The sequence below is a fragment of the Mauremys reevesii genome, linkage group 12 (genome assembly GCF_016161935.1).
Source record: "Mauremys reevesii isolate NIE-2019 linkage group 12, ASM1616193v1, whole genome shotgun sequence".
Taxonomy (NCBI): Eukaryota; Metazoa; Chordata; order Testudines; family Geoemydidae; genus Mauremys; species Mauremys reevesii.
The window spans coordinates 32,276,791-32,304,372 of record NC_052634.1 but is presented as its reverse complement, the minus strand read 5'-3'; the positions used below and the strand labels follow the sequence as shown (position 1 = coordinate 32,304,372).

Here is a 27,582-nt window from a genome sequence, read left to right as displayed (position 1 = left end):
AGATCGACACGAGGCTTGTCTTTGGCACAGGTGCACAGGTTTTATTAACAATATTTGAAGTTTAAGTTGCAGATGGAGGTGGCTGCCACTAGGGTACCAGCAGTAGTAGTCCGAGGGGAAAAAAAGATACGCACACAAGTGGATATAAAATAAATTATAAAAGAAAACAGAGAAAATAAAACACAGCTAACAAAAGCCAGAGCAACCAAAATACTAGCCATGTGCTGCTCCCACGAAAAAGGCGCATTCCCACTATCTCACCATTCACATTTCTCACAGGAACCACCAGGGCTTGAATTACATTTTGATATGAAATTGGGGTGAATTTAAAACTATTTAAAATATTTTAAAAATAAAAAAAATCAAAATTTTAATACATTTTACTGACAGTATAATTAGTCATACTAGACTTGCTTGTCCTCCCCCCAAGGCAGAGAGGCACACAGACTGGGATCAGGACCAGCTGTGCCCCCAAAAGACCAGGCCAACCCTCCAAATCAGACCAGACCCACATCCCCCCCAGAACAACCCCCTGGAACTGGACCACTTTGAATCAGGCTCTAAGACATCGTAAACTGTTGAGACTACCTAAGACAAAAATACCATTTCTCATTCTTTTTTTCTTTGTTTTTTGAAAAGTAAAAGTAAGAACAGCCAAACTAGGTCAGACCAAAGGTCCATCTAGCCCAGTATCCTGTCTGCCGATGAAGTGGGCTGGAGCCCACGAAAGCTTATGCTACAATAAATTTGTTAGTCTCTAAGGTGCCACAAGTCCTCCTGTTCTTTTTGCGGATACAGACTAACACGGCTGCTACTCTGAAACCTGTCTTCCAACAGTGGCCAATGCCGGGTGCCCCAGAGGGAATGAACAGAGCAGGTAATGATCCAGTGATCCATCCCCTGCCGCCCATTCCCAGCTTCTGGCAAACAGAGGCTACAGGCACCATCCCTGCCCACCCTGGCTAATAGCCACTGATGGACCTGTCCCCCATGCACTTATCTAGTTCTTTTTTAACCCTGTTATAGTCTTGGCCTTCACAACATCCTCTGGCAAGGGGTTCCACAGGTTAACTCTGCGTTGTGTGAAGAAATACGTCCTTTGGTTTGTTTTAAACCTGCTGCCTATTCATTTGATTTGGTGACCCCTAGTTCTTGTGTTATAAGTAGGTAGTAAACACCACTTCTGTATCTACTTTCTCTACACCAGTCATGATTTTATAGACCTCTCTCATCTCCCCAACCCCGCACATCTTGTGATCTGGGCTTTTCCCTCCCTGCTGCTGCAGCCTCCTCCCCACACTTGGGCACAGCACCCACACACCCCTCTGCCCCTGCAGCCAACTCCCCAATCTAGGGCTGCTTGGTTGCCAATATTCCTGATGCTGGGAACTGAGTGGGGAGGGATGGCAGGAGAAAGGCAGGTAATGCCCTTTCCCCCTAGGGGAACAGGCCTGGGGGCTGGTCAGTGCTGGGAGGGGACAGTCTCTGCTGCGAGTGTCACTGTCCGAGACAGAGACTCCCTCCAGCCTGAGCTGGGACTGGGCAGATTATCAGGGGAAACATGTTTGTACCTCCTTTATTGTATTCAGGGTTGAAATAAGGGCAGAGAACCCCAGAGAAGGTGTCAGTGAAAGTGAAGAGATGGGACTTGTCAGTCACATTGTAAAAGGAGACCTGGCCCGCCTCATAGTCCAGGAAAATCCCCAATCGTCTGGGCCTGACGCTCACAGGCAGCAAGGTCGTGGGGGAGGTATTGGCCATGAATTGCCCAGCATGCTGCCATATTGTCCAGTATCCATGCTCCGGTAGAAATACAATATGCCCCTTCCTGCTCACATCTTCCCTACAGACCCCCAGAGTCCAAAGATTTTTTTCTCCAACCTCCACTTCCCAGTAACGTTTCCCGCCCGTGAATCCCTCAGCGCCCAGGACAACCGCCATAGTATCAAATCTCTCCGGATTGTCAGGCAGATCCTGGCGCTTGTCTCGGTGTGTCACACTTTTCCGATCCTCAGCCAGGACGAGGTAGGGATTTGCTGTGTTGGGATCCAGAGTCACATCCACTGGGGAGAGAGTCACAGAGTCAGTGCTGGGGGCAGGGGCTGGTCACAGGGATCAAAGGGAAATTAACTTGAGTACCCATTAATCAGAGCGTTGTGGGGTTGTTGCACATGGAGGGGAGGCAGGGCCTCCTCTGAAGAGAGAACTTGAGGGAACTGATGGGGTGGGGAGGGGTAAGTATGGGGAGGGGCTGACATGGGGGGGCAGGTGTTAGTGGGGGCAGGTTGAGGGCAGGGGCAGGCACCAGGAGAGAGCAGAGGCTGGTACTCAGGGAGCAAGTGAAAGGAGTGGGGGAGGAGAAGGGTGGGCACTGGCACCAGTAGGGGAGGGGACAGCATTGGGGGCAGCAGAGGGAAGGAAGGGGCTGGCGCCTGAGAGGCAGGGGAGGGGGGCCACAGTGTGGGAGGAGAGGGGTAAACTGGAGGCAGAGGGTGGGTGAGAAGATGTTCAGTTGCAGGGGGGCAGATTGGGGGGAGGAGAGGGGCAGGTGCCAGAAGATGGGAGAAAGGGGCAGGAGCCAACCAGGAAGAAGGGGATGAGGAGAGGGGAAGATAACAGGGAGGAAAGAAGGAAGGAGAGGGTGGGAAGAGAGGGTGAGGTGCGCAGCAGGCATTTGGGGGGCAGAGCAGGGTGATGGAGGGCCCATCCCCACGAGGGCAGGGTTGAGGAGAGAGGCTGGCTCCAGGAGAGAGAGGAGGGTGAGCAGAGAGGTGAGTGCTGGGGAGAGAGAAGAGGGGAGGCTGTAACAAAGTGGGAATTTTCTGTATTATTTTTGTAACTCCTATCTGTGCCTCACTTTCCCCTGTATTTTTCTTGACTACCCAGTGGGGAGTCGCTCCCCGGGCAGGCTGCGAGACATAGGAGGTACGTGTCACCGGGCTGGCTGAGCCTGACAGGGCCATTAAAAGGAACTGGCCGAGGCTGACCCCGTATCAGGGGGAAAGCAGAGAAAACAATGGAAAACCAGGAGGTTGACACCTAACACCCAAGGACCCAGAGGCAGGTGGATTTTCAAGCTGAGCTGACCCCAGCTCAAGAACAAAGGCGTGAAGTGGGGGGATAAAGTGTTGGCTTCTGGAGGAAGCTGGGGGTTCTTTCACCTGGGAACTGACCGAGGAGGCCAGATGGAGACAGACACAGCCTGACCATGGGGTTCACTACAGCTTGGTGGGCTCTGGGCTGGACAGAATGGACACATGCTTCAACCTGCTCCAATGCAACTGTGTGGGTTCCTGGGGCCTGGCACACTGACGGGATCACTGCCAGGTGACTGGTTACCGTCTGGGCGTAGACCAGACCATGCGACTGTGTGACAGTTACTAAGAGCAGGTCAGAGCCCTCTCCACACATACTGGCCAGGCAGCCCTGCTCCGGGGGGCAGCTGGGACTCTCCATGCCAGTTGGCCCTACAATCATCACCCACAGCCAGGCCTCCCCGCTTGCCTGTCACTCTGGGAACTTTCCCACCCAAGGCAGTGAATTTCATTGCCAGGTTTGACAGGCTTGGGCTCATGCTATGGTGCTAAAAATCTGCATAGATGTTTGGGCTCAGGTTGGCTTTCATTTCAGATCTCACGTCACGTTCTTTGGTGAACCTCCCTCCCTGCGCTGCAATGCCTTCACAGCTTATTTTACCGCCATCTCGAGGGCCCAGGTCTGTCGCCCCAGCTCTGAGACTCGCTGCCGTGGGTTGTGTAGATGAACCCTTGGTGTTTAAAACATGAGACTTTGCTCAATGCCAAACACTTGATTTTCCCCCTGCACCCAGTCAGATTGGCCTGAAATATTCAGAGTTTCCTCCCCAGGCTGGAGAGTGCTAAGGAGATATTACAGGAGGGAAGAAGTTTAATGTCACAGGCAGCGGGGGGAGGATCAGGGTTAATATGAGAAACATCTCCTGGCCTTAGCTCTGGAGTCACAACCAGAGTCTGTAATAGCAACCCCCCTTGCTCCTCCCCTGGGACCTAGGTGCCCTGGCTTTGCCAGCAGAGTGTGAGAGTCCCTCCCGTGGCGCCTCTTCGGGGCTCGTGCACTCCTCAAACAGCTGCTCCACACTCCTCACCGAGTTTACAGGCCCCAATCGGAAGAGGTTTCTCTGGGTCCTTGGGGCAGTGTCAGTGAGTTCAGTGCTGGGCCCTGATGACTCGTGCCTCCCCATACTAGGGGGGGGCACAATCTAAAAGGCAGGACGTGTGACCACCCCATGTGTCTTCTCCCCTGTGCCCAGCCCGGGGCTGCCCCGCTCCTCCTGCCCCGTGTTACCTGTGGGAGTGGGGGGAGAGCTCTGTCCTTCTCCCACTGCACCTGTGCCCCAGCACATTCAGCCGCTGGGCCTGGGCGGGGAGTGGGACAGAGCCTTTCTGATGTGGCCGAAGCCAGCTGCTCCTGGTCGCTGCCTCTGTGCAGCTGAGCCAGCCTGGCTGGGGATGGGGGCTGAGCGAGCTGGAACTGTGCTGAGGGGACTCTGGCTCACGCACCTTCTGCTCCCCACTGCCAGGGCTAGGGCCAAGTGTGCTGGGGGGCAGGCACAGCGAGAGAAGGGAACTCCCCCTTCTCCCTCTCCCTGCAGCAGGCCAATCTGGGTAGGGCCCCCCCACATAGCCTCGAGAAGTGGCACTTACACTCTGGCAGCTGGAGCTCCATGCACTGAGTGTACAAGGACGTCACAGCGGCTGTGTGAGCCCCCCACGGTGCTGCTGACATGGCTCAGCCCTGACCCCTGCTGGAACCTCTCTCCCTGCGGCCCATGCAGGTCTTGGTCTCCCTGTGGTTGCCATTAATGTGAGTTATGATGTGAGCTCCTGTCCACTAAGAACTGGCCTCGGGCTGGGCTGAGATCGGTGACAGGGAAGTGAAAGCTCTCATCACTGCCCCCTGCCAAACCAGCCCATTCAGCTTCCCCCCACAATGCGGTAACAATACTCACACTTGGCAACACCCTGAGTGCCCCCAGCAGGCAGGGCGAGGGCCTGTCCAAGGAGCAATGGGCACAATCTTCAGGAAAAACAACAAGGAGTTCGGTGGCACCTTAAAGACCAACAGATTTATTATGGCATCAGCTTTCGTGGGTAAAAAAAACCCATTTCTTCAGATGCACAGAGGATGCAGAAGTGGGTTTTTTCCCCACGAAAGCTTATGCCCTAATAAATCTGTTGGTCTTTAAGGTGCCATCGAACTCCTCGTTGTTTTGGTGGATACAGACTGACACGGCTGCCCCTCTGAATCTTCAGCAAGGGAGACTGAGGCTGGAGATTAGGAAACACTTTCTCACTCTCAGGGCAGTGAAGCTCTGGACCGGCTCCACGGGAGCCTGTGGGATCCCTGTCACTGGCGGTTTGTAAGAACAGGTTGTCAGGGATGGTCTAGGCCCTGCCCCAGTGCAGGGAGCTGGATTAGGCGACCTCACAAAGTCCCTTCCAACCCGGCATTGCTATGAGTCTAGGTCACAGCTGTTCTGGCGCTGGGTCCAGGGCCCTGGCGGTTCTAAGCACGGTGTGTGGCACACGGTGGAGTTAACAATGTTAGTGATCACAGCAGCTGGTAGCTCAGCGTCCCTGCCAGGGCCTGTAACCAGCTCGGCTGGGTGTTACTGGCTTGTGTGGACAGGAACTAGGGTTGCCACCTGTCCAGGTTTTCACAGGATCAGCCCATTGTTCAGGTCGCTGTCCTGCGAAATCTGAGTCTGTGCAGGAGGTTAAAAGTCCTGGGTTTGCCAGTGGCTGTAGTGGGGGAAGCTGTGGGGTGGCAGTGACTGCTCAAAGGGAGCGCTAGCTTCAGAATGTCTTGGGAACAGCAAGCGGGAGATGAGGAGCTCAGAGCTGGTAGGGCCCAGTCACCACGGTGGAAGTACCAACCGTGACGTTTAACTGCCGGATGGTAACGGGGTGGATCTGGTGCCAGGCCCTGCTTTGTGAGGCTGGCGCCCAGGGCAGTGACAGGAACAGAAGCCTGAGAGGGCTGGTCTCCTCTCCCAGGGTGGGATGGGACACAGTGCCTGGGGTGAGGAGACAGGGGGTGTATGTGGAGCAGGCAGATGTCCCATTTTTTGCACCTCAGAGGGGGCAACCACAACAGGACCCCAACACTGTTTGTGTAACTGACCTGAGTGCCCCCCTCCCTCCCAGCTGTGTGCGGCAGGATACCCCAGAGTACATGGAGCCATGGCCAGTGGTGCTGCAATGTGTGTGCATGTCCCTTGGGGTCTCTAATCCCTGCTGGAGCTGCCCAGACTCTCCCAGTACATACATATGGTCAGGCAGCATGCTGGGTGCAAATACACCCAGACAGCTGTTTGTAGCCTATCGAATGTCATAGGAAAATGCTCTGTGTAGGGAAAGGAGCCAAGAGCTCCCACGGGGAGGTGGGTCTCCCCATGGATAAAATATCAGCGACATGTACAGTACCTGCGTAGAGCTGTGCGCTTCTCCACCCTGTAACCAAACACAGACAGAGGGGTGAGAACGCCCGTGAACAACAACACTCTGAACAGGAAACAATGTCACACAAGGGTGATAATGGGGGGAATGGAACTTACTGATCTCAGCCAGGAGTTTGGCTAAAAACAAAACACAGAGAAACGAGTCAGTATCACATTATGTTGCAGAAGGAAAGCGAGTCAAAAAGACTTTAAAGAAGAGAAGTTAAAATCCCTAGACTCAGCCAGGAGGCTACATCAGCAACCAGAGCCTGGCAGCTCCTGGGCAACAAAGGAATCAGCAAGGGGAGAAACACAATAACCCCGTCCTGCCAGCTGCAAGAGGTTGTGAGAGCCAAAGAGGGATCCTTCAGCAAACGGAAAATATTAAAATATTAACCCTGTGAAGTCAGTAAAAGGAGAAAAGTGCATCGGGTGAAGAGTATGATGGGAATGAATAGGCCAAAGTTTAACTAGAAGAGTGAATGGCCAGAGATATAAAACAAATACCAGGGATTTATTTCAGCCTATCAGAATCAGGAAGCCTGTGAGATAATCAGTGGGTCCCCTGGATCAGCAGGGATAAAGGGAGCAATTCAGGAGGGTGAGGACAAGGGTGAGAGAATAACCGATTTCTTTATGTTGATTATCACCATAGAAGGTGTTGGGGAGAGACACTGTGGTAGAACACACCCCTGTGCTCACACTCTATGCACTATTGTAATAATCTTTGTACAAAGTATGCCTTGAAAGGTATCATTTGAAAACTCATCATTTGCTGATCAGTACTTCCCTGATAAAATATATGTGACAAATTTGTCTGTGATGTTTTAAGATTCCCCTGTACAGTGTTATTAACCCAAGTTCCAAGCCCCACAGCTGAGCCCAAACAGAAGTTGGCAAACAGGTCTGGCGTAAACAAAGGAATGTGTGCTCTGCTTAATTTGCATTAATCAAGCAGGAAGGGAAAACAAAGGAAGAAAAATACTAGCAGGAAATATCCTCCTACATAGATTCTGTGTCTCAGCTGGAAATGTTTTTTCAAGGTGTGTGTGTTGTGGGGGAAGAACTGAAACTATAAAAAGGAGGGAAACCACCCCAAGGCCCCCCATTTTCTCTGTCCCTGCACATCACATTCACTGCACCTGAAGAGAAAAAAGAAGCCCTCGTTGGACTCTGGGGAAGGGGACCTGACCTGATAGTTTGGTCAGTAACCTGCTGGAGCATGTGATAAGAAACTGCTTGAATTTAATATGTGTGCCATAGGTAGAGGACCCCTGTTCTAGTGTATACTATGTGCTCTGTACTTTATGGTAATTTTCACTGTACGTGATGTTCCCCTTACGCGCTAACTTTAGAACCTAACCCCTGCATAAGATGGGACTCCACTGTATCCATTTTTGAAAGTTTATAATAATAAAATAATAATAATAGGAGATATACCAATCTCCTAGAACTGGAAGGGACCTTGAAAGGTCATTGAGTCCAGCCCCCTGCCTTCACTAGCAGGACCAATTTTTGCCCCAGATCCCTAAGGATTCAGCTCCCAACCCTGGGTTTAGCAGGCCAATGCTCAAATCACTGAGCTATCCCTCCCCTAATGATAAGCAATGCTCTGAGGGGAGGAGAAGAGGGGAGCGCAAGGTGGAAGTTTCGCCTAGGGTGCAAAATATCCTTGCACCGGCCCTGAGCATGGGCATAGCGCTGGCTACACGGACAGCAGAGTGAACCCAACCCTGCTCCTTCCCCGGCTGTGTGGGCGTCATAGATCCCCTGTGAGGTCCGAGAGTGGGACTTGGGTCTGTTCATTCCATGTCTTGACTGTGAGGGACAAGGGGCAGAGCTGCTCTGCATGCAGCACAAACTAAACTGACTTTCTAGTTCCACTGGAGGGCTATAAAACTTGATGCAAAGTCTGAGCTTCCCCCCAACGAACAAAGGGACCGTACCTTTCTCTGCAAGGTGGGCCTCTGAAAGCAAACAACAAGGGAGATGTATTACACGGCAGAACATTTCACTTCAATTATTGCAAACTCATAGGAATAATTTTTCTACTGGTAGAAAATGGAAACCACACGGGGGTGCTCCGTGTAAGGGGACTGCTGGACCCTTACTGAAACTTAACGGGGGCTTTTGGTTGGCCCTCTCCCAGTACCCAAAAAAGGGGGAAATCAAGATCCTGCGACTGACAGTCCCCAGGGCCAATGGGAAGGGGCCGAAGTGACAGATCAGCCTGATTGATAGGGCAGGCAGGCCAATGAAGGAGTCAGAAGCCGAGGGTCCCATCCTCCATGTGAACTGGAGCTGCCTGGGCTAGAGTTGGGGCCAAGCTCAGGAGAGAGCAGGAGCCCAAGTATAGCTGGGGAGCAGAGACGCGCTGACCAGAACCAGAGGGGCCGGAAAAGCAGCCCCGGGAGCTGCATTGGAGGCAGAGCAGCAGTGCTGAGGCAGGCTGGAGCTGGAGCTGAGGCAGGGTGGAGCCGGAGCTGGAGCAGTCCGGAGCCGGTGCAGTGAGCAGCTGGGGAGAGCGAGGGGGACCCTTGGCCATGGGCCCAGCGCAGGGAGACACCCCCAGCCAAGAGGCCTTGCAGGAAGAAGGGTCCTGCCACCTGGGGGTGGGCAGGGTGGCCACCGCCAGAGCATGTGTTGACCCGCAGCATCCCTGCAGCACAGCCAGGGCCTGGGCAGGAGGCCTGGGACATGTGAGGGACAGACTGTGACCTGCCCTTGCAATCCAGAGATGCTGGTTGCGGTGTCCCCATGCCACAGAGCAGGGTGATGGGTTTTCCCTTCACCTTTCCCATTTTTTTCCTTATTCGTTTATTATTAGTTGCTGTTTAATAAATTGTATTTGCTTGAACTGTATGGAAGCGTCCAGAGCAGAGAGAGCCCCCCGGAGTGGGGACACCTTAGCTCCTGTTCTAAGTGACTAGGACAAGGTTGGTAGTCGTGTCCCCCAGGGATCCTGGGCCCAGCCTTGTCGGGGTTACAAGGACTCTGCCACCCAGGAGAGTGGAAGGGGAGCCCTCGAGGTCAGGCAGGGCTCTGGGTAAGGAAGTGGGAGCGAGGACTCAGGCCCTTTCGCTAGCCAGTTCCACCGGGGTCGTGTATAAGCCAGGAAAGTTCTCCATAATGGCAAGACCCTTCCCCTGCTTACATAAGCCTGGCTATTCCCACTGCCAGCATGATACTGGGGACTCAGTGAGTCGGGCAGTTACAATGCTGAGTAAACGGCTGTCTCTTCTCCCTTTTGGCTGAGTGAAGCAAGGCCCCACACCGAACTCAATGGCATTTCTGTCTGTGATAGAATAACTTTTGAAAACCACATCCCATCATCTCCAGCATTTCAGGGCATGTTCTAGGCATCAGTCGGCAGAATCTTATTGGTTTTGGTGAAAACTGGAAATCTGTAGAAGCCTGATTTCCACTAAAATCACAGTTTGTTTGATCCCCCAAGATACAGGGTGAGGCAGTGACCTCAGGGTTAAGGTTAGGGTTTAAGGTGAAGGTGACGTTAGAGTTAGGGTTAGCAGGCCCGTCATCCCCACTTCAGCCAGCCCCTGCCAGCTGGGCTCATCACCTCCCCACTCTGGTCAGTACCCTATTGATTTATTTGGGTGAAAAATCAGAAAAGCCTGATTTCAATGGAAATTAGTTTTTTTTTCCAGTTTTCTGCTTTTCTCCAAAATCAGTAGGGTTCTGGCCAGAGTTGGGGGCAGAGGGAGAGGGACCCAGTTGAAGTTAGGGGTTGAGGAGCCCAGCCGGATACACCACTGAGTCTATGTAAGCAATGAAGTCTGCGACCCTCTAGTTAAAGAATTGCCACATAATTGGTTTAAACTCTTGGGGTGAGATTCTGCATTTGGAACCTGCAGCCCAGGGGCATGTGAGGGCAAAGGTGACTAAGTCACCACCTCCACATCTCCTGATCCTGGGTGCTCTGGATGCCAAAGCAGCCCCCAGTTTAACTTAAGGCTTCTCTGCAGGGGAAGGTTACACCAGTGTAAGGTAAGGTGGGAATTTGAACCACTCTTCTTTTATGGGTACAGCGCCCCGTGTCAGCACTTTTGTTCGGTATTTTTATGGCTTAGTGTACGCCTTTAGTTATGGCAGCCTTTCCCCGGGTACCTACGGGCAGCAGCGCAGCCCAGAATCTCTGCAGCACTCTGTGCTGTGGCCCTCGCCCCAAATACCCCACCTGTTCCCAGTCCCATCTCCCATACACCCGCACAATAGGGCTTTCGAGTGGGTCCTCAAAGGGGCTGTTCTCTGCAGTGCCTGCACAGGAGGAATCCTCCCTCGGTTGGATCCTAGCCTTCTGGAGCCCTTTTACACTGCTCTGGCCTTTTTACTGAACATAAAGGATTGAAGTGGGGGTGAAAATCTCACCCTCCATGTATTAATAGGTGTGCGGCCTTTCTGGGTCTGAAGGTAGCATTCTGCAAGCGACCTGGGTGTAAGCAGTGCACCAGCCCAGGGAGATCTGCAAGCAAGTATGGTTTGCTGCTCACACCCATCACACTGGGGTTGGGATGCTGACACTAAAGTGATTTTTATTATCTCAGTGCTGATCGTTTTAGCAGAAACGTCCAGGCCATGTGCTTCTCTGTCATAGCTGGATGCACGGGCAGATACTGGGGCGGGGGACACTGGGGCAATGGCAGATATTGGGGGGAGGCAGTGAAGCCGCTACCTGAAATGAAAGGTTGCTGGGGTGAGGAACAGTAAATTCAATTCCCTCACACCTCTATCCAAATATTGAGTAACCTCTGTTCATGCTAAAACGGAAAAGGGAGAGAGGAGATGCATTCCCTCATCCCACCCCCCCATAACAAAATGCCTCTTGAATTCCAAAAAAACCAAACACAGCCCATGGTCACAGAGGGTGGAATCCTGCCCCTTCCCTCTTTACATGGTCGTGGAAGGGCCAGAACACAGAAGGGATCCCATGTGAGGGATCCTGCTAAACACTGGACAAGTCTCACAGTCCCCAGCAATGACTCAGGCTCAGGGTGTTGTTTCTATAATTTCCATGGGGTTTATTAGGACAATTGGCCCCTTCGCCTTCAGAACCCGTCTGAGATGGGGTGACCAGTACTGCTCACTGCTTGGGCTCTGGTGCTCCCATCACTCATTCAAATACTAGCAGGTTATTTGTAGTTGTTCCAGCCCATGTGTGTTTTGCACTTTCTCCAGAACACATGTGTAGCCCCCTCCCACCCCATCAGCCCTGTCTCGGTGCAAATACCTCCCCCCCACAATGCCTACTGAAATGAGAGTTGGCTGATTTCCCACCAATCACTGCTCCCCATTGCTCTGCCATGTCCCCACTGCAGTCCACACAGCTCCATAGCCATAGCCTGAGCCATCACCTCCCATGGGACCTCCAGGCCCAGCCATGTCCCAAGGGTGAATGAGGGAATCTCTGTCCTGTGAAGATCTTTACACTGAGCCACAGCCTCCTTTTGGTTTCATTCCAAATGTCTCCCCTGCCTGGCAATCTCTAGTTTACTGATCCTTCACATTTTTGGGAAACAGTCACATATAACCTTTAACCCACACACTGACCTTTCTGTCTCTCCAGTTCAGATTCCAGGGTCTCTAGAGGAAGAAAAGGGAAAGAGGTGAGATTTCACACTGTTGTATTTATGAGAATAACCCTAATGTCAGTTAATGTAACTGATCCAGACACTTACCTTTCTCTCTCCCCAGTTCAGATTGCAGGGTCTCTGGCGGGGAGAAAAGGGGGAGAGGTGAGATTTCATTCCATCACATTGATGATGAAGTTCCTATTATTGTTTAATGCAGCTGTGCTGTAGTTATGAAATAGAGAAACAAGAACACATAGCCAGACACATGGGTCACACAGATCTGTCGGTCTGTGGAGGTCCCTGAACTCAGCATCCCTGCTGCCTGAGACTGAACTGCAGTAGTGGATGATTCAACCTGTCCCCTATGCTATGTACTCTTTGGGTCATAGCAGCCATCCCTGCTTCTTGAGCCCCAAGACATCAAAACTGGCTGTCATGAGAGGGGAGGAGAAAAGGTCTCTGTTTATCCAGTTCCCTTTCTGCTGCCCTCTGAGCCTATTTCCTGAATGGCCCTGTAGCAGGGTGGACCTCTGTTCCTGTCCTGAAGGGTTAAAAAACAGCCCTGGGAAGGGGCTGTGGCTGGAGAAAGCAGCCTTTAGGCTGGGGCAAGAAGCCTGGGCTGATGGGGGAAGCAGGCTCAGCTGTGGCCATGCTCCAATCAGGCCCAGCTGCCCCTATGGGAGGCTGTGAGCCAGAAGCCCAGGCAGTCAATCTCTCTCTGTTTGTAGAGGGAGATGGGCCTGGCTGCAGGGAGCTGGACACAGGGTACCTGAGTGAAGCAGGGCTGGGGAAAGGCAGAGGAGCTGGGGAGCTCCAGCCTGGAAAGCCCCAGGCTGCGGCCTAGCATCAGGCTAACAGGTACTGGGGGGTTGCAGAGGCAGCCCAGGGGTAGGCCAAGGCAGCAGGTCCAAACCCTCCTTGCCAGTGATGAGTGGCTGATACTGCAGCCTGCCCCAGGGTGTGGGGCTAGACGATGACTGGCAGTAGCCTTATACTGAGGCAAGGTGGGGATAGAGGGTGGGGGTTCCCCGAGGAGAGGAGGGATAGAGGGTGGGGGTTCCCCTGAGAGAAAGGGGTTACTGCCAGGGGGCAGCACCCCCATGTAAAAGGGCACTGGGTCCAGGGAGGGACATGGGAGGCCAGAGGACAGGCAGATCACCGGCCTGCAGAGGGTGCTCCAGCGCTGGAATGAGCTAATTCCCAGAAGTCACCAGCAGGAGGTGCTGCAGGGGTGAGTCGGCCCATTTACAGGCCCCAGATACTGACGTTGGGGAGGGGGGACCTTTGAGGAGCAGTGGGCACTGTCTGGGATTCTCTGCTTGGTGTCCCCCTCTGCATCCCTGATTTTGAACCTATGACCCTCACTACTGTCCCTGTTTAATTATTGGGAGGGAAGAGAGTGATGCGGATGGGGCATTGACCCGGGCTGGGTCAGAGGCAGAGTCTGGTTGGCTTCGTCGTAGGCCAATTCCTGATTTTGAGAGTAGTGCCTGCCTCTGATCCTTATGATACCTAATGCTGGGAATGAAGGCATATTTAGACCTGATAGAAGCCTGCTGTGAATATTAAGAGTCTGCCCAGCCAGAACCAGACACACCGCCGCACTGCTCGGCAGGAGCGCGCAACCCCACCACCCAAAGTGCTGCCAGTGTGGCGGCGTGGCTGTGGGGGAGGGGGAACAGCAGGGGAGGGGCTGGGAGCTCAAGGGCTGGCCAGGACGGTCCTGCGGGCCGTAGTTTGCCCACCTCCGAGTTAGAGTGAGAGCCAGTGGCTGGAGCACAGAGACGGAAGAGATTTTATTTTCTGGTTTATTTGGACTCGTACCAAGTAGAACCCACAAGGGCACTTTTGTGTCTCACCTTTTGGGGTGTGTGGAGTAACTTAAGGAGTGCTGAAGGGGGTAAACTGAGGCAGGGTATTTGCCAGGCCACCCTGAGCCAGCTGGGGGGTCAAGGGTACCACCATATGAGCAGTCTGTAAAACTGGCACCCATTTAACAGAACTGCTGCCTATTCCCCATGCAGAGAGAGCCTCGCTCTCCCCAGCCTGCCTGCGTGGGCCCCTCACCGCAGGGTCTGACCCCAGTGGTGCCTGTGCCATGGGTGAGCACCAGGAGCAAATGAACCCTGAGAAGTTGGCAGATGGTGTTGGGCCTCCTGGCCCCATATCCACCCACCCCAGCTCCCAGGCAGCTCCTGCTCCTCCACAGGCTCCAGCTCCACCTGAGCCTGCTTTCCCCTGACATCAGGCTGCTCCCTGGGCCTGTCTGGCTGGGTCACACCGAGTATCGTAGTGACTATAAGTGGGTCGTAGTGACCCACCTCCCCACAGCCCAGCACAAAGCCAGCAGGGTCACTACGATACTCTGTGTGACCCAGCCAGACAGGCCCAGGGAGCGGCTGGTTCAATACTGGGACTCTCATTCCCCTTTCAGGGCTGGCAGCCCTTTGTTCTGTCTCTGAAGCCCGTGTCTGGCAGCTCGGGGGTCCCTGGGATCAGAGCATGGGAGTCAAGTGGCACTGAGCGGTCAGGGAAGGGTTAATCCTAGCGCAGTGGCACTTTGCTGCCCAGCCCTGGCTGGTCTTTGCCCTCTGGGTGCAGCACAGGGTGTGTGTCTCTGAGCAGATTCCTGCCCCCTCGCCCAGCCATTTGTCCCAGACACAGAATCCAGGTGCCAAGGGAAGGAGCAGCCCCAGCAGCGCGGCTTTGGCCCTGGCACGAGCTGAGCTTGCGAGCGCAGCAGCAGAGAGAGGGGGCTCAGCCATTCAGAGCAGCAGCATCCCCCCGTGCAGGGGAAGGGTCAGCGCTGGACAACAGGCTGGGCTGGGTCAGGGGCTGAGAGCACTGGCAGCAAATGGGGCACCAGCATCAATAGTCCTGCTGGAGACCCTGAGCTGGGCCAGCCTGGAGCAGCCAGCAAGTCTCTCAGGGCCTGAGGCCATGCCTAGGGAGACGCTGCTGTGTCTTCCTTCCACCAGCACTCCCTACACCTGCTGCTAAGCATCAAGCAACCTCCATCTTCCTTTCTCAAAAATCCATTGCTCTCAGTTGGTTTCCCAGCACCAACTGCCCCCCACCCACTACTCCTGCGCTAACATGGTGCATATGTGCAAGGACCTATGTCCAATCGTCAAACTTACGTGACCGTCCCCTGGCATTATGAGACTCAGCTTCCCAGGCCCTCTCCCTGTCACTGCCCCTCTACATCCACTCCAGCCCAGTGTCCTTCTGGTTATTGGAATAGTGAACAGATTCTCTGGTGGTTAGAGCACTGACCTAGAAATCAGCAGATGTAGGTCCAGTTTGCAGCTCTGTCACAAATTCTCCCTATGACCTTGGATAAGTCACCAAATCTTTCTGTGTTTCAGTTTCCCATCTGTGAAATGGGAGGAATCGTCCATCCTCTCCCTCGCCCTGTGTCCGCCTGGCAGGGGTGGCTCTAGACATTTCGCCGCCCCAAGCACGATGGCACGCTGCGGGGAGTGCTCTGCCGGTTGCTGGTTCCGTGGCTTCAGTGGACCCTCCACAGGCATGCCTGCGGGAGGTCCACTGGAGCCCTGCCTGTCACCCTCCCAGCGACCGGCAGAGCACCCCCGACGGCATGCCACCCCAAGCACGCGCTTGGCATGCTGGGGCCTGGAGCCGCCCCTGCCGCCTGGTCTATTTAGATTGGTAGCTCTTTGGGGAAGGGATGGTCTTCTCTTTTGTGTCTTTACAGCTCCCAGCACTGGGAACCTGAGCCTAGCTGAAAACTCTAGGCAGAACTCCACTGCTAATAAGTGTATTAGGACCAGATTCTGCCACACTTTTACTGAGCAGTCTCACACCTCAAGTCCCATTGCTCAAGGATAGCAGAATCTGGCTTTTAATGTTGTATGAAATTCAATTCATTTTATGTATCAGAGGGGTAGCCGTGTTACTCTGGATCTGTAAAAGCAGTAAAGAATCCTGTGGCACCTTATAGACTAACAGACGTTTTAGAGCATGAGCTTTCGTGGGTGAATACCTACTTCGTCGGATGCAAGTAGTGGAAATTTCCAGGGGCAGGTATATATATGCAAGCAAGAAGCAAGCTAGAGATAACGAGGTTAGATCAATCAGGGAGGATGAGGCCCTCTTCTAGCAGTTGAGGTGTGAAAACCAAGGGAGGAGAAACTGGTTGTGTAGTGGGCAAGCCATTCACAGTCTGGTCCTGCAGCAAAAAAACTTCAGGACCAGACTTCGGAGAGAAACTGTTGAGCTTCAGTTCATCTGCAAATTTGACACCATCAGCTCAGGATTAAACAAAGACTGTGCCTGGCTAGCCAACTACAGAACCAGTTTCTCCTCCCTTGCTGTTCACACCTCAACTGCTAGAACAGGGCCTCATCCTCCCTGATTGAACTAACCTCGTTATCTCTAGCTTGCTTCTTGCTTGCATATGTATATCTGCCCCTGGATATTTCCACTACTTGCATCCGACGAAGTAGGTATTCACCCACGAAAGCTCATGCTGCAAAACATCTGTTAGTCTATAAGGTGCCACAGAATTCATTTTATGCTACTCTAAGACTTCCCAGGTGCTGCAGATGTTCATGTGGCAGTCTGCACCTGCAATGTAGAGCTGCCATGGGGGAGTTTGAGCACGGACAGCCAAGCAGGGGGTAGTCCAGGGCTTGTGGTCCAAAATATCTCCAATTATTTTGGCTGGAGAGGGATAGCTCAGTGGTTTGAGCATTGGCCTGCTAAACCCAGGGTTGTGAGTTCAATCCTTGAGGGGGGCATTTGGGGAACTGGGGTAAAAAGCTAGGGATTGGTCCTGCTTTGAGCAGGGGGTTGGACTAGATGACCTCCTGAGGTCCCTTCCAACTCTAGGATGGGATTCTTCTCCTTGGAATGAACTTTAGGCTTTTTCCCCATGTAGACAAGCCCTTAACATAGCTAGTGTGGCACAGCTATTCAGCACGAGCTGTCTGTGTGGACACTCTCACTGCATACTAAGAATGCTCTTGTTTGGTTTAGGTTAATCCACTTTGGAAGAACAGAAGTTTGGAATGAGTGTCCACAAGGGGAATTAATACAGAGTAGCTGTTGTGCTTTAAATCCAAACCCTAGTTATTTCACACAAACTTCCCTGTGAATTCTCCATGTCAACAAGCCCTAAATTTGGTGGGAGGAGGTTTGATTTCCTTGTTTTTGTATTTGTATATGTAGAGGCTGGTGGAGGCAGCGTGCTGGGAGAGAAGCTGAACCCTGATTAGGGGGCAGGGCTTCTCTGGCTAGGGGTCCTATAAAGTTGGCCAGCCAGTTGTGCAGCAGCATAGGAGCCAGCAAACAGGGGAATTTGAGTTCTGTTGGAAGAGTTGGGGGGGGGGGGGGGGAGAAGACCAAGAAGCAGGCAGAGATCTGAGTTACTACAGAGAATTCTTTCCTGGGTGCTGGCTGGTGAGTCCTGCCCACATGCTCAGGGTTTAGCTGATCGCCATATTTGGGGTCAGGAAGGAATTTTCCTCTGGGGCAGATTGGCAGAGACCCTGGGGTTTTTTTGCCTTCCTCTGCAGCATGGGGCACGGGTCACTTGCTGGAGGATTCTCTGCAGCCTGAGGTCCTCAAACTGCAATTTGAGGACTTCAATAACTCAGACATGGGTTAGGGGTTTGTTACAGGAGTAGGGGGGTGAGATTCTGGGGCCTGCTTTGTGCAGGAGGTCAGACTAGATGATCATAATGGTCCCTTCTGACCTTAAAGTCTATGAATTTTCCATGTCAACAAGCCTTAAATTTGGTGGGATGAGGTTTGATTTCCTTGTTCCTCACCCCAGCAACCCTTTTAGAGCCACCAGCTGCCCTTTCCCTCTTCATCCAGTATCTGCCATCACATTCAGCAGGGTTGGATAAGTTCATTAGCTGGATGTTCTGCCAGAAATGGTTCACAGTAAAATAAACAATTCATTAACTAGATGCTACAAAATAGAAACAGAGAGCAGTTAAAGAATTGTCACTGACATTCCTCCCTCCCCCCCTCACCAGAGCGGGTACCCTGGAGGGTGTAGCTCAATAGTCAAGCTCCTCGCACTTTCACACTGACTTTGACATTTTGTCCCTATAAGGTGACCAGATGAGGAGAGAATACCCCTTGGGAAACAGGGCTGAGCATCACTTAGTATCAGCTTTGCTTACCTGTGAATCTTTGGGTTATGTCACGTGCTGAAAGAAACAGAAATGGGAATTTACACAAATTACAGACTCAACAAGACAAAAATTGGGGGAGGGATAGCTCAGTGGTTTCAGCATTGGCCTGCTAAACCCAGAATTGTGAGCTCAATCCTTGAGGGGGCCATTTAGGGATCTGGGGCAAAAAAAAAAAAATTGGTCCTGCTAGTGAAGGCAGGGGGCTGGACTCAATGACCTTTCAAGGTCCCTTCCAGTTCTAGGAGATTGGTATATCTCCAATTATCTTATCTAAAAAATTAAGCTACACAAACTAAAACCAGAGCTTACTTTGTTCTGCCGGAGGGGTCCATGAGAATGAAAAGGGAGAAAAAAGAATAAAACAACAATAAACCATTAGTAGAGATGATCAGTGATAAAACTACACCATTCTAAACCCAAATTACATTGGCTTCCATGTGAATTCTGCCTGAGTAAGGACATCAGGATTGGGCTCTAATTATTAATTACGGCTTCTGCTTTATTGCACTCAATCTTGCATAACCTCCATCCTAGAAATCAATGGGACTGCACCTGTGAGGATCACTCATGTGAGTCAGGGTGGCATAATTGGGCCTTTAGTGAAAAAGGGGCCAGGTTCCCTCCCCTGCTCTGGTCACTTCATGCAAGGATGGTGCAGACTAGCTGAATTGGGCCCTAACAGGACATCAGAGAATTCCTCCAGCATAGGGACTGCTCAGCTGGGGGAAAGCAGCATAGCCCACCCCTGTGCCAACTGCCCCCACCATGCCAGCATGGTGTAGGGGCATGTCAGGAGTCATAGGGTTTAGACAGAGGGGCAGAACTGGATCACACAGCCAATGCTTGGGGACCACAGACAGCTGGAGTAAACAGGGGCTGCAGTGATTGATGCTGGGGCATCTTGAGACTTCAGGAGCCATAACCAACTCCCTACTGCCCCCCTCCCCAGTACAATACTCCAAGCAGATCTTGGCACATGAGAGATTCTGGTCTCCAGTTCAAAGACCTCTTCTTTTGCGTTTCCATAATCTGGTCATGCAGGGATGATCCCAGGCATGCTGAGCCTGCTCCTGGCCTCAGTGAGAGCGGAGGGTGCTCAGTTCTGCGCAGGATTAGGCACATGTTCCTTCTCCTACAAGTGCTCTGTGGAAGCCAGCAGGGGTCAGAGGGCCCAATCCTGCCCCAAGCAAGGCAATGGGTGCAGGAGTGTGGTTGTGGTGAGCTTAGAGAGTTGGGCCTTTTTTGTCAGAGATAATTATTGTTAAGATCGGCCGTCCTGGGTCAGGCCAAAGGTCCACCTAGCCCAGCGTCCTGTCTGCCAACAGTGGCCAGTGCCAGGTGCCCCACAGGGAATGAACAGAACAGGGAATCAAGTGACCCATCCTCTATCAACCATTCCCAGCTTCTGGCAAACAGAGGCTACAGGCACCATCCCTGCCCACCCTGGCTAATAGCCACTGATGGACCTGTCCTCTGTTCATTTATCTAGTTCTTTTTTGAACCCTGTTAGTGTCTTGGCCTTCACAACATCCTCTGGCAAGGGGTTCCACAGGTTGACTGTGTGGTGTGTGAAGAAATACTTCCTTTTGTTTGTTTCAAACCTGCTGCCTCTTCATTTCACTGGGTGACCCCTAGTTCTTGTGTTATGAGAAGAGATAAATAGCATTTACTTTCTCTATACCATTTATATGTCTCTATCACATCCCCCCACTTAGTTATGTTTTCCAAGATGAACAGTCCGTTTTTCATCTCTCCTCGTACAGAAGCTGTTCCATACCCTTTAGTCATTTTTGTTGCCCTTTTCTGAACCTTTTCCATTTCTAACGTATCTTTTTTGAAATAGGGTGACCAGAGCTATCTACAGTTGGGTTTATGTTTTCCAATGTGCATCACTTTACGTTTATCAACATTGAATTTCATCTGTCATTTTGTTGCCCAGTCACACAGTTTTGTGAGATCCCTTTTTAACACAGTCAGCTTTGTACTTAACTCTCGAGTAGTTCTGTATCCTCCGCAAATTTTGTCACCTCACTATTTACCTCTGCTTACTATTACAACATCTCTCTGAAGACAGAAAGTGAAGTTTGTTTGCAATTTTTTTTCAAGGGTTAATGTGAAAAATAAAACTTAATATTCATATTTCAGTGCCACAAATTTTCCATTTATTATTTCTAGCTAAAATCTCTATATTTGTATGTTATCAGTCCTAGGCCTGGATTTCCCCTTGTATTGTGTGTCACTGTAACCAGTACCACACATCAGTTTACTTTATACACAGCATTTTCAGTGTTCACTTTCCAAGATTGAGCTTGATGAAACCTAGTAAAACCACACTTACCTGCCATTGCCTCATATTCCGCTGGAAAGTAAGACAATGTGAATTAATCCTGAGTCACAAAAGTCAATGTGCAATAGTCAAGATACAAGTAATATCCCCCTCACTGGTGTTATGACTGTTTTGAGAGTTTTTTTTCCTTAAGATACTAAGCAGAGCACAGCACAGGGACTGGCTGCTTGTGGGGAAAATGACCCAACTTCTCTCGTCCCTGTTGTTACATGTAATATTTTACACACATCAGATACTGTACAGAGAAACCTGGACCAGAGATCAGGGCTTCCTGGCTCCATGAGATAGCTCTATATCCCTCCTCCTCCTTCCTGTGACAGTTGGGCAGGGGGTTACAGGTCCCCCCCATCACTGGCCACTAGGGGTTTCTCACGTCATCCTTTGAAGCAGCTGGTAGTGCAGGTCAGAGACAGAATCCCAGGGTAGGTGGGCCCTGATCTGATTTGCGCTGGCCACTTCTGTATTCTTAAGAACACATGTTTTTAGGGCTTAGTTCAGCAAAGAAATTAAGCAGATTCTTAAGTACTTTGCTTAATTGGGACATTTAGTGAATATACATTTAAGGGACTATTCATCACAGATAACTATCCTTGAATAAAATCTGTTCACTTGAAGTTAAAGGTTTTTTTGAAAATTACCTATAAATTGTTATATATGGCAAATAAAGTTTTAACAAGTAAAAAGGTGTTTTTCAAACAGGAATTTGCCAGGCGTCCAGATTTCTGAGACCGCTTTTAAAATCTCAGCCTCATTGTCTGAAAGGCTGGAAATTCATAACGCCATTCCCAGCATCAGCCTTCTCCCAGCCACTGTCAGTAAAATTTTCAAAACCACCTAAGTGACTGAGGCATCCAAGTTCTGCTGAAAGTCATTGGGACTTTGGCTCCTAAAACACTGCACACTTTTGAAAGTATTTACACTCTGGACATATTGAGTAAGGGGCAAAGATGGAGAACGTCTGCACAGAGATCAAACCAATCTCAATTTCAGTTCATAGTGAGATCCCTTAATAGGTGCCTGGAAGATCCAAGAAATTCATTGCAAAGTTTGAGATTTTTCCATCTCCTCCCCATCCCTCTCCCTTAAAATGTAATGAAGAAATGTTACCTTTCTCTGAAAGATGTTTTTCTAGAAATAAATAACAAGAGAGACATAAAGTGACATAGTTGACTTAAGTGATGGCAAACTTACAGCAGTATTTTTTTTCCTACAGATCATTGTACACACAGACACTCTCTTCCTATCTGTTCCCCTGGTCTATATTATACTGAGGCCATAGGGTTGGATCCACAAGGGGTCTTAGACTCTGTGATGCTCACCATCACAATACCTAACTTTTAGTTGTCCAGAAAAATCATAGGGAAAACAATGAGATTCACAGAGCCTGAGTTAGGGGCCTTGGCTTGTGACAGAGACATGCCCAAGCAAGCGTATTACAAGCTCATCAAAGAGAGGGTCATGTGTGGTCTCTGCCGAAAGCAAAGATCTAGCTGATTCTCATAGTTATTGTGAGATGTCTGTACAAGGGGAAAAAATAGTTTTGTAACATGTAGAATATTATGTTCCTGTAGTGAGTCAGTGTGGCTCCCCTCCTGCCCAGCAGAGGGAGCACCCCTGCAGACACCCAAGTGGGTGGAGCCACCGCTGCCTGTTCCCGCCCCCCGGAAGTCAAGGGGCGGGACAGGAAGTATAAAGGCCATCCGCCAGAGCTCAGTCAGGGCCCAGCTGCCACAAGGAGCAGATGTGCTGCCGGGAGCTCGCGACTGGGAACCCTCCAGGACTTGAGGCAGTTGCCCTGACTGGCTGGAGCTTCCCTGCGCCCGCTACGAGGAGGAGCCACCGGAGCCCCCCACACCCGTTACCGGGAGGAGCCGCTGGAACCCCCCCATGCCCGCTATGAGGAGGAGCTGTCGGAGCTTCCCCATCCCTGCTGTTACCCGGAGGAGCCGCCCGAGCACGCCTGGCCGGACTTCCCCGAGGAGCTGCCGGACCTGCCACCAAGCCCTGGCCGAGAGGAGCCCATGCTGGTTGACTGGCCTGGACCCGAAGCTATGGACGAGGTAGGCTCTGAGGGGGAAACTAGAAGTAGCCCGGGGGTAGCCGACCCCAGTCAGGTTGCAGACGCCTACGAGCCTATGTCAGTGTGTTGCGGTCAGGACCCCACTGACCTGCAGCGGTGATAGCCGCTGCTAGGGCCCCAGGCTGGGACGCAGTGGAGTGGGCGGGCCTGCGTCCCCCTGCCACCCCACTCATGGGTGGCAGTTTTCCCCCTCACCCAACACTCAGGTGTAAGGACCTGGGCCTGTATACTGTTTGCTGCTCAGCCCTGCACCAAAGGGCCTGTGCTCCCTGAACTGCTGGTTGCTCAGCCCCTGCACCAGAGGGCCTGAGCCACTTTATACTGTCTATTGCTGCTCAGCCCCTGCACCAGAGGGCCTGAGCTTCCTAATACTGTTGGTTGCTGCTCAGCCCCGGCACCAGGGGGCCTGAGCCTCCTCGAGCCGTGTACTGTTGCTCAGCCCGTTCAACAGAGGATGTGTAGTGAGTCGGTGTGGCTCCCCTCCTGCCCTCAGGAGGGTCGAGCCCCGGTGCTAACGGTTACATTCCCCAAAACTACTGAAGGTAAAACAACTCACCTGAGGCTGGGTGAGTCTCAGAACTCACTCATTTAGCAGTGAGAACACTGACATCCAGGGACGGTGCAAGGATATTTTGCGCCCTTGGCGAAACTTCCACCTTGTGCCCCCCTTGTGGCAGCTCCCCACCCTCTGCCCTGAGGCACCGCCCCCGCCCCAGCTCACCCCTGCTCCGTGCACAAGCACCCTGAGCACGCTATGGCCGCTTCACTTCTCCTGCCTCCCAGGCCTGCGGCGCCAATCAGCTTAGGCGCCACAAGCCTGGGAGGCGGGAGAAGTGAAGCGGCCATGGCGTGCTCGGGGAGGAGGTGGGGCAGAGGTGAGCTGGGGCGGGGAGTTCCCTTGTGTGCTGAACCCCACCCCTTACTTGCTGCAGGTGGCCCTCCCCACGCTCCCCTGCCCCAGCTCCTTCCGCCTAAATGCCAGTGGCGACCAGGGGGCCGAAGATCCGGCTGCCATGGCCGCTGCCAAAGAAAATGGCGCCCCCCAAATGCCGGTGCCCTAGGCGACCGCTTAGGTCGCCTAAATGGTTGTACTGGCCCTGCTGACATCCCTGGACCCAGGCCATCCCTATGTTTATACCCTGGGGCAGATGCGGGCATGAGCATTTACAAAGACAAACGGACCCCAAGAGAAGACTCTGACTGGGGACCATCAGAGTTGAGCTGAAGTTAATGAAACACCCTGATTATGAAAAGACAATAGTTTAGGATTGTATAAGAGGAGAAGAAAGGGCACAAGATATTCCCCATTATGGAAGAGAGACTCTGCTAGCAGGAGTGTCTCATGAAAGGTGGATCCAGACTCTTTGGATTGGATAAGTGCTGTTTGGATCGACCACTGAGTGAAACATACCTTATTGGACAGGAAAGTACTTTAAGACGTACAGGTTATAAGGGTGCATTTTATATTTTTCTTTTACCTGTAACCTTATGTTTGAAAATCATAAGAGGGGGAAGGATAGCTCAGCGGTTTGCATATTGGCCTGCTAAATCCACAACTGTGAGTTCAATCCATGAGGGGGCCATTAGGGATCTGGGGCAAAAAATCTGTTAGGGACAGTATTTTGTCCTGCTGGGAAGGCAGGGGAATAAACTCACTGACCTTTCAACAGCCTTCCAGTTTTATGAGATAGGTATATCTCCATATTATAATCCTTTTACTTGCTTTTATTTGAATCTTTATCTCAAGATCTGTAAAATAAACTTGTTTGGTTTTACTCTAAGTGCCTTGTGTTAACAAGTGTTGAACTGAGGTGAAGCCAGTTAACTGGGGTGCCCTGCTTCCACGGAGGCAGTGGACTGGTGCATTGCAGGTGTCCAGAAGACAAGGGACTGGGCAATTCAGTGTATCAAATTGAGGTGTGTAAGTTGCTAGTCTGCAGAGAGAGAGAGGGAGGGTGGGGCTTGCGGAGCCCAGAGCGGAGTGCCGGTGTTGCCAGAAGCTGTGGGAGCGTTTCCTCTGGTGGGCACAGACAAGGCTCCCACTGTAAGCAGGTGGTCATCATTGACCCCAGACACCTTGGGTAACCCCAAAGGTGTGTCAAGGCTCCCTATACACTGAATGGTAAGAGATGGCCCATTAGAATGGGATCCACAAAAGCCAGCACACAAGGTAGGCAGCTGCCAAAGACAGCCAATGGGAGATGCCAATAACGGGGGCATTTGCCTTTCTCAGGGGTTTGGTGCCTTGGGCTGGAGGGAGAAGCCCTCACTGCTGGTGACCCAAAGCTGGGAACCCCTCTCCTGCAGTCAGGTGGCTTAGGTGCCTATGTTGTTCCATGCAAGACAGTATGGCACATGCCTTTAGGGTTGTCTATACTTCCAGCTAAGCGCTGATTGAGTGGGTCTGGTGATGACCTGCAAAATCGATGGCAGAGTGCTCTCCCGTGAGAGGCAGAAGGTAAGTCAGCGGGGAGAGTATCTCCCGTCGACATAGCCCGGTGTAGACACCGCTGTAAGTTAACTGAAGTTACATCAACTTCAATTACAATAACTTACGTAACTGAAGTACCGTAACTTAGGCTGACTTACCGCTGCTCAGTACTAAAGGTGTAACGCCACACAAAATGGTCAGGGGGAGGGAGGATTATAGTGATTCCCATTTAATAGTTAAGTTTAACAACCTCAGCAAAAGGGATAGGGGGAGCCTCATGTCAGAATATCCCATTGCCTAGTGGCTAAGGCACTCATCCGAGAGGTGGCAGATCCCTGTCCAAATCCCTTCTCATCAGGCAGAGGGGGGACTTGACTCAGACACTCACCTTTCTCACACTCCATTTCAGTTAGGAGAATCCCGAGAGCAGTGGTCTCCAAAGTGGGGTGCATGCAAGAGGATCATTGGAGGAGCTTCATCAGGCGGGAGTCCGAGTGGCTTTTTTTTTTTTTTTGCTTTGGTGCGGCAAGGAGTACATGCTCAAAAAAAATTACTGATAGGGATGTGCATTTTAAAAAAGTTTGGAGACCACTGCTCTATATTATGGCAGTGCCTAGACCTTAGAGGCCAGCCTAGGCCGGTTCTGGGCACTGCACAGACAGATTAGCTGCCAGTCCCTGCCCCCGAAGTACTCGCAGTCTAACCAAACAACACAGACACAGGGTGGGGAAGGGGCATATCACATAAGCAGAGTCACCACAGCGATGGCACAAATGGCACATCAGTGCCACCATTTAACAATCATACTGTGCTGTGAAGGGGTGAGCTACATGGAAAGGAAGGGGGATGGGAACAGGATGGGGGTAGGGGGGTGAGGTTGGGGTGACAAGACTGGGTGCGGGCGGGGGAAGGGACCCAGCAGCTAATCAGCACAGGAGAGAAAATGGGCAGAGCAACACAGTAGCGAGCAACATAATGACATCATCACCCACCATGTCCCTGGCCAGCACCCGCCTCCCGGTGTTACACTGGGGGTGTGAACTACTATAGCCAGCTCATAGCATGGGCATAGTGCTGGCTACGCAGACAGCAGAGTGAACCCAACCCTGCTCCTTCCCCGGCTGTGTGGGCGTCATAGATCCCCTGTGAGGTCCGAGAGTGGGGCTTGGGTCTGTTCATTCCATGTCTTGACTGTGAGGGACAAGGGGCAGAGCTGCTCTGCATGCAGCACAAACTAAACTGACTTTCTAGTTCCACTGGAGGACTATAAAACTTGATGCAAAGTCTGAGCTTCCCCCCAACGAACAAAGGGACCGTACCTTTCTCTGCAAGGTGGGCCTCTGAAAGCAAACAACAAGGGAGATGTATTACACGGCAGAACATTTCACTTCAATTATTGCAAACTCATAGGAATAATTTTTCTACTGGTAGAAAATGGAAACCACACGGGGGTGCTCCGTGTAAGGGGACTGCTGGACCTTTACTGAAACTTAACGGGGGCTTTTGGTTGGCCCTCTCCCAGTACCCAAAAAAGGGGGAAATCAAGATCCTGTGACTGACAGTCCCCAGGGCCAATGGGAAGGGGCCGAAGTGACAGATCAGCCTGATTGATAGGGCAGGCAGGCCAATGAAGGAGTCAGAAGCCGAGGGTCCCATCCTCCATGTGAACTGGAGCTGCCTGGGCTAGAGTTGGGGCCAAGCTCAGGAGAGAGCAGGAGCCCAAGTATAGCTGGGGAGCAGAGACGCGCTGACCAGAACCAGAGGGGCCGGAAAAGCAGCCCCGGGAGCTGCACTGGAGGCAGAGCAGCAGTGCTGAGGCAGGCTGGAGCTGGAGCTGAGGCAGGGTGGAGCCGGAGCTGGAGCAGTCCGGAGCCGGTGCAGTGAGCAGCTGGGGAGAGCGAGGGGGACCCTGGGCCATGGGCCCAGCGCAGGGAGACACCCCCAGCCAAGAGGCCTTGCAGGAAGAAGGGTCCTGCCACCTGGGGGTGGGCAGGGTGGCCACCGCCAGAGCATGCGTTGACCCGCAGCATCCCTGCAGCACAGCCAGGGCCTGGGCAGGAGGCCTGGGACATGTGAGGGACAGACTGTGACCTGCCCTTGCAATCCAGAGATGCTGGTTGCGGTGTCCCCATGCCACAGAGCAGGGTGATGGGTTTTCCCTTCACCTTTCCCATTTTTTCCTTATTCGTTTATTATTAGTTGCTGTTTAATAAATTGTATTTGCTTGAACTGTATGGAAGCGTCCAGAGCAGAGAGAGCCCCCCGGAGTGGGGACACCTTAGCTCCTGTTCTAAGTGACTAGGACAAGGTTGGTAATCGTGTCCCCCAGGGATCCTGGGCCCAGCCTTGTCGGGGTTACGAGGACTCTGCCACCCAGGAGAGTGGAAGGGGAGCCCTCGAGGTCAGGCAGGGCTCTGGGTAAGGAAGTGGGAGCGAGGACTCAGACCCTTTCGCTAGCCAGTTCCACCGGGGTCGTGTATAAGCCAGG

The 27,582-nt window shown here is 52.1% G+C and overlaps 1 protein-coding gene and 1 pseudogene across 1 annotated transcript in view; both read right to left on the bottom strand.

Annotated features, from left to right (window-relative positions):
• Positions 1–27,582, bottom strand: part of LOC120375680 — a 1,085,709-nt pseudogene that overhangs the window by 580,065 nt on the left and 478,062 nt on the right.
• The window catches only part of LOC120375681 (butyrophilin subfamily 1 member A1-like), a 44,522-nt gene continuing 18,019 nt past the window's right edge, over positions 1,080–27,582 (bottom strand). The window contains exons 9-19 of the mRNA XM_039496490.1: positions 26,414–26,434; positions 21,691–21,711; positions 20,575–20,595; positions 18,546–18,551; positions 18,225–18,251; positions 12,172–12,204; positions 12,044–12,076; positions 8,425–8,445; positions 6,596–6,616; positions 6,465–6,491; positions 1,080–2,063 (exon numbers count right to left, since the gene is read on the bottom strand). Of these exons, the coding sequence (XP_039352424.1) occupies positions 1,498–2,063; positions 6,465–6,491; positions 6,596–6,616; positions 8,425–8,445; positions 12,044–12,076; positions 12,172–12,204; positions 18,225–18,251; positions 18,546–18,551; positions 20,575–20,595; positions 21,691–21,711; positions 26,414–26,434 (797 nt within the window). The 3' untranslated portion in view covers positions 1,080–1,497. The remainder of the gene's footprint in view (positions 2,064–6,464; positions 6,492–6,595; positions 6,617–8,424; positions 8,446–12,043; positions 12,077–12,171; positions 12,205–18,224; positions 18,252–18,545; positions 18,552–20,574; positions 20,596–21,690; positions 21,712–26,413; positions 26,435–27,582) is intronic.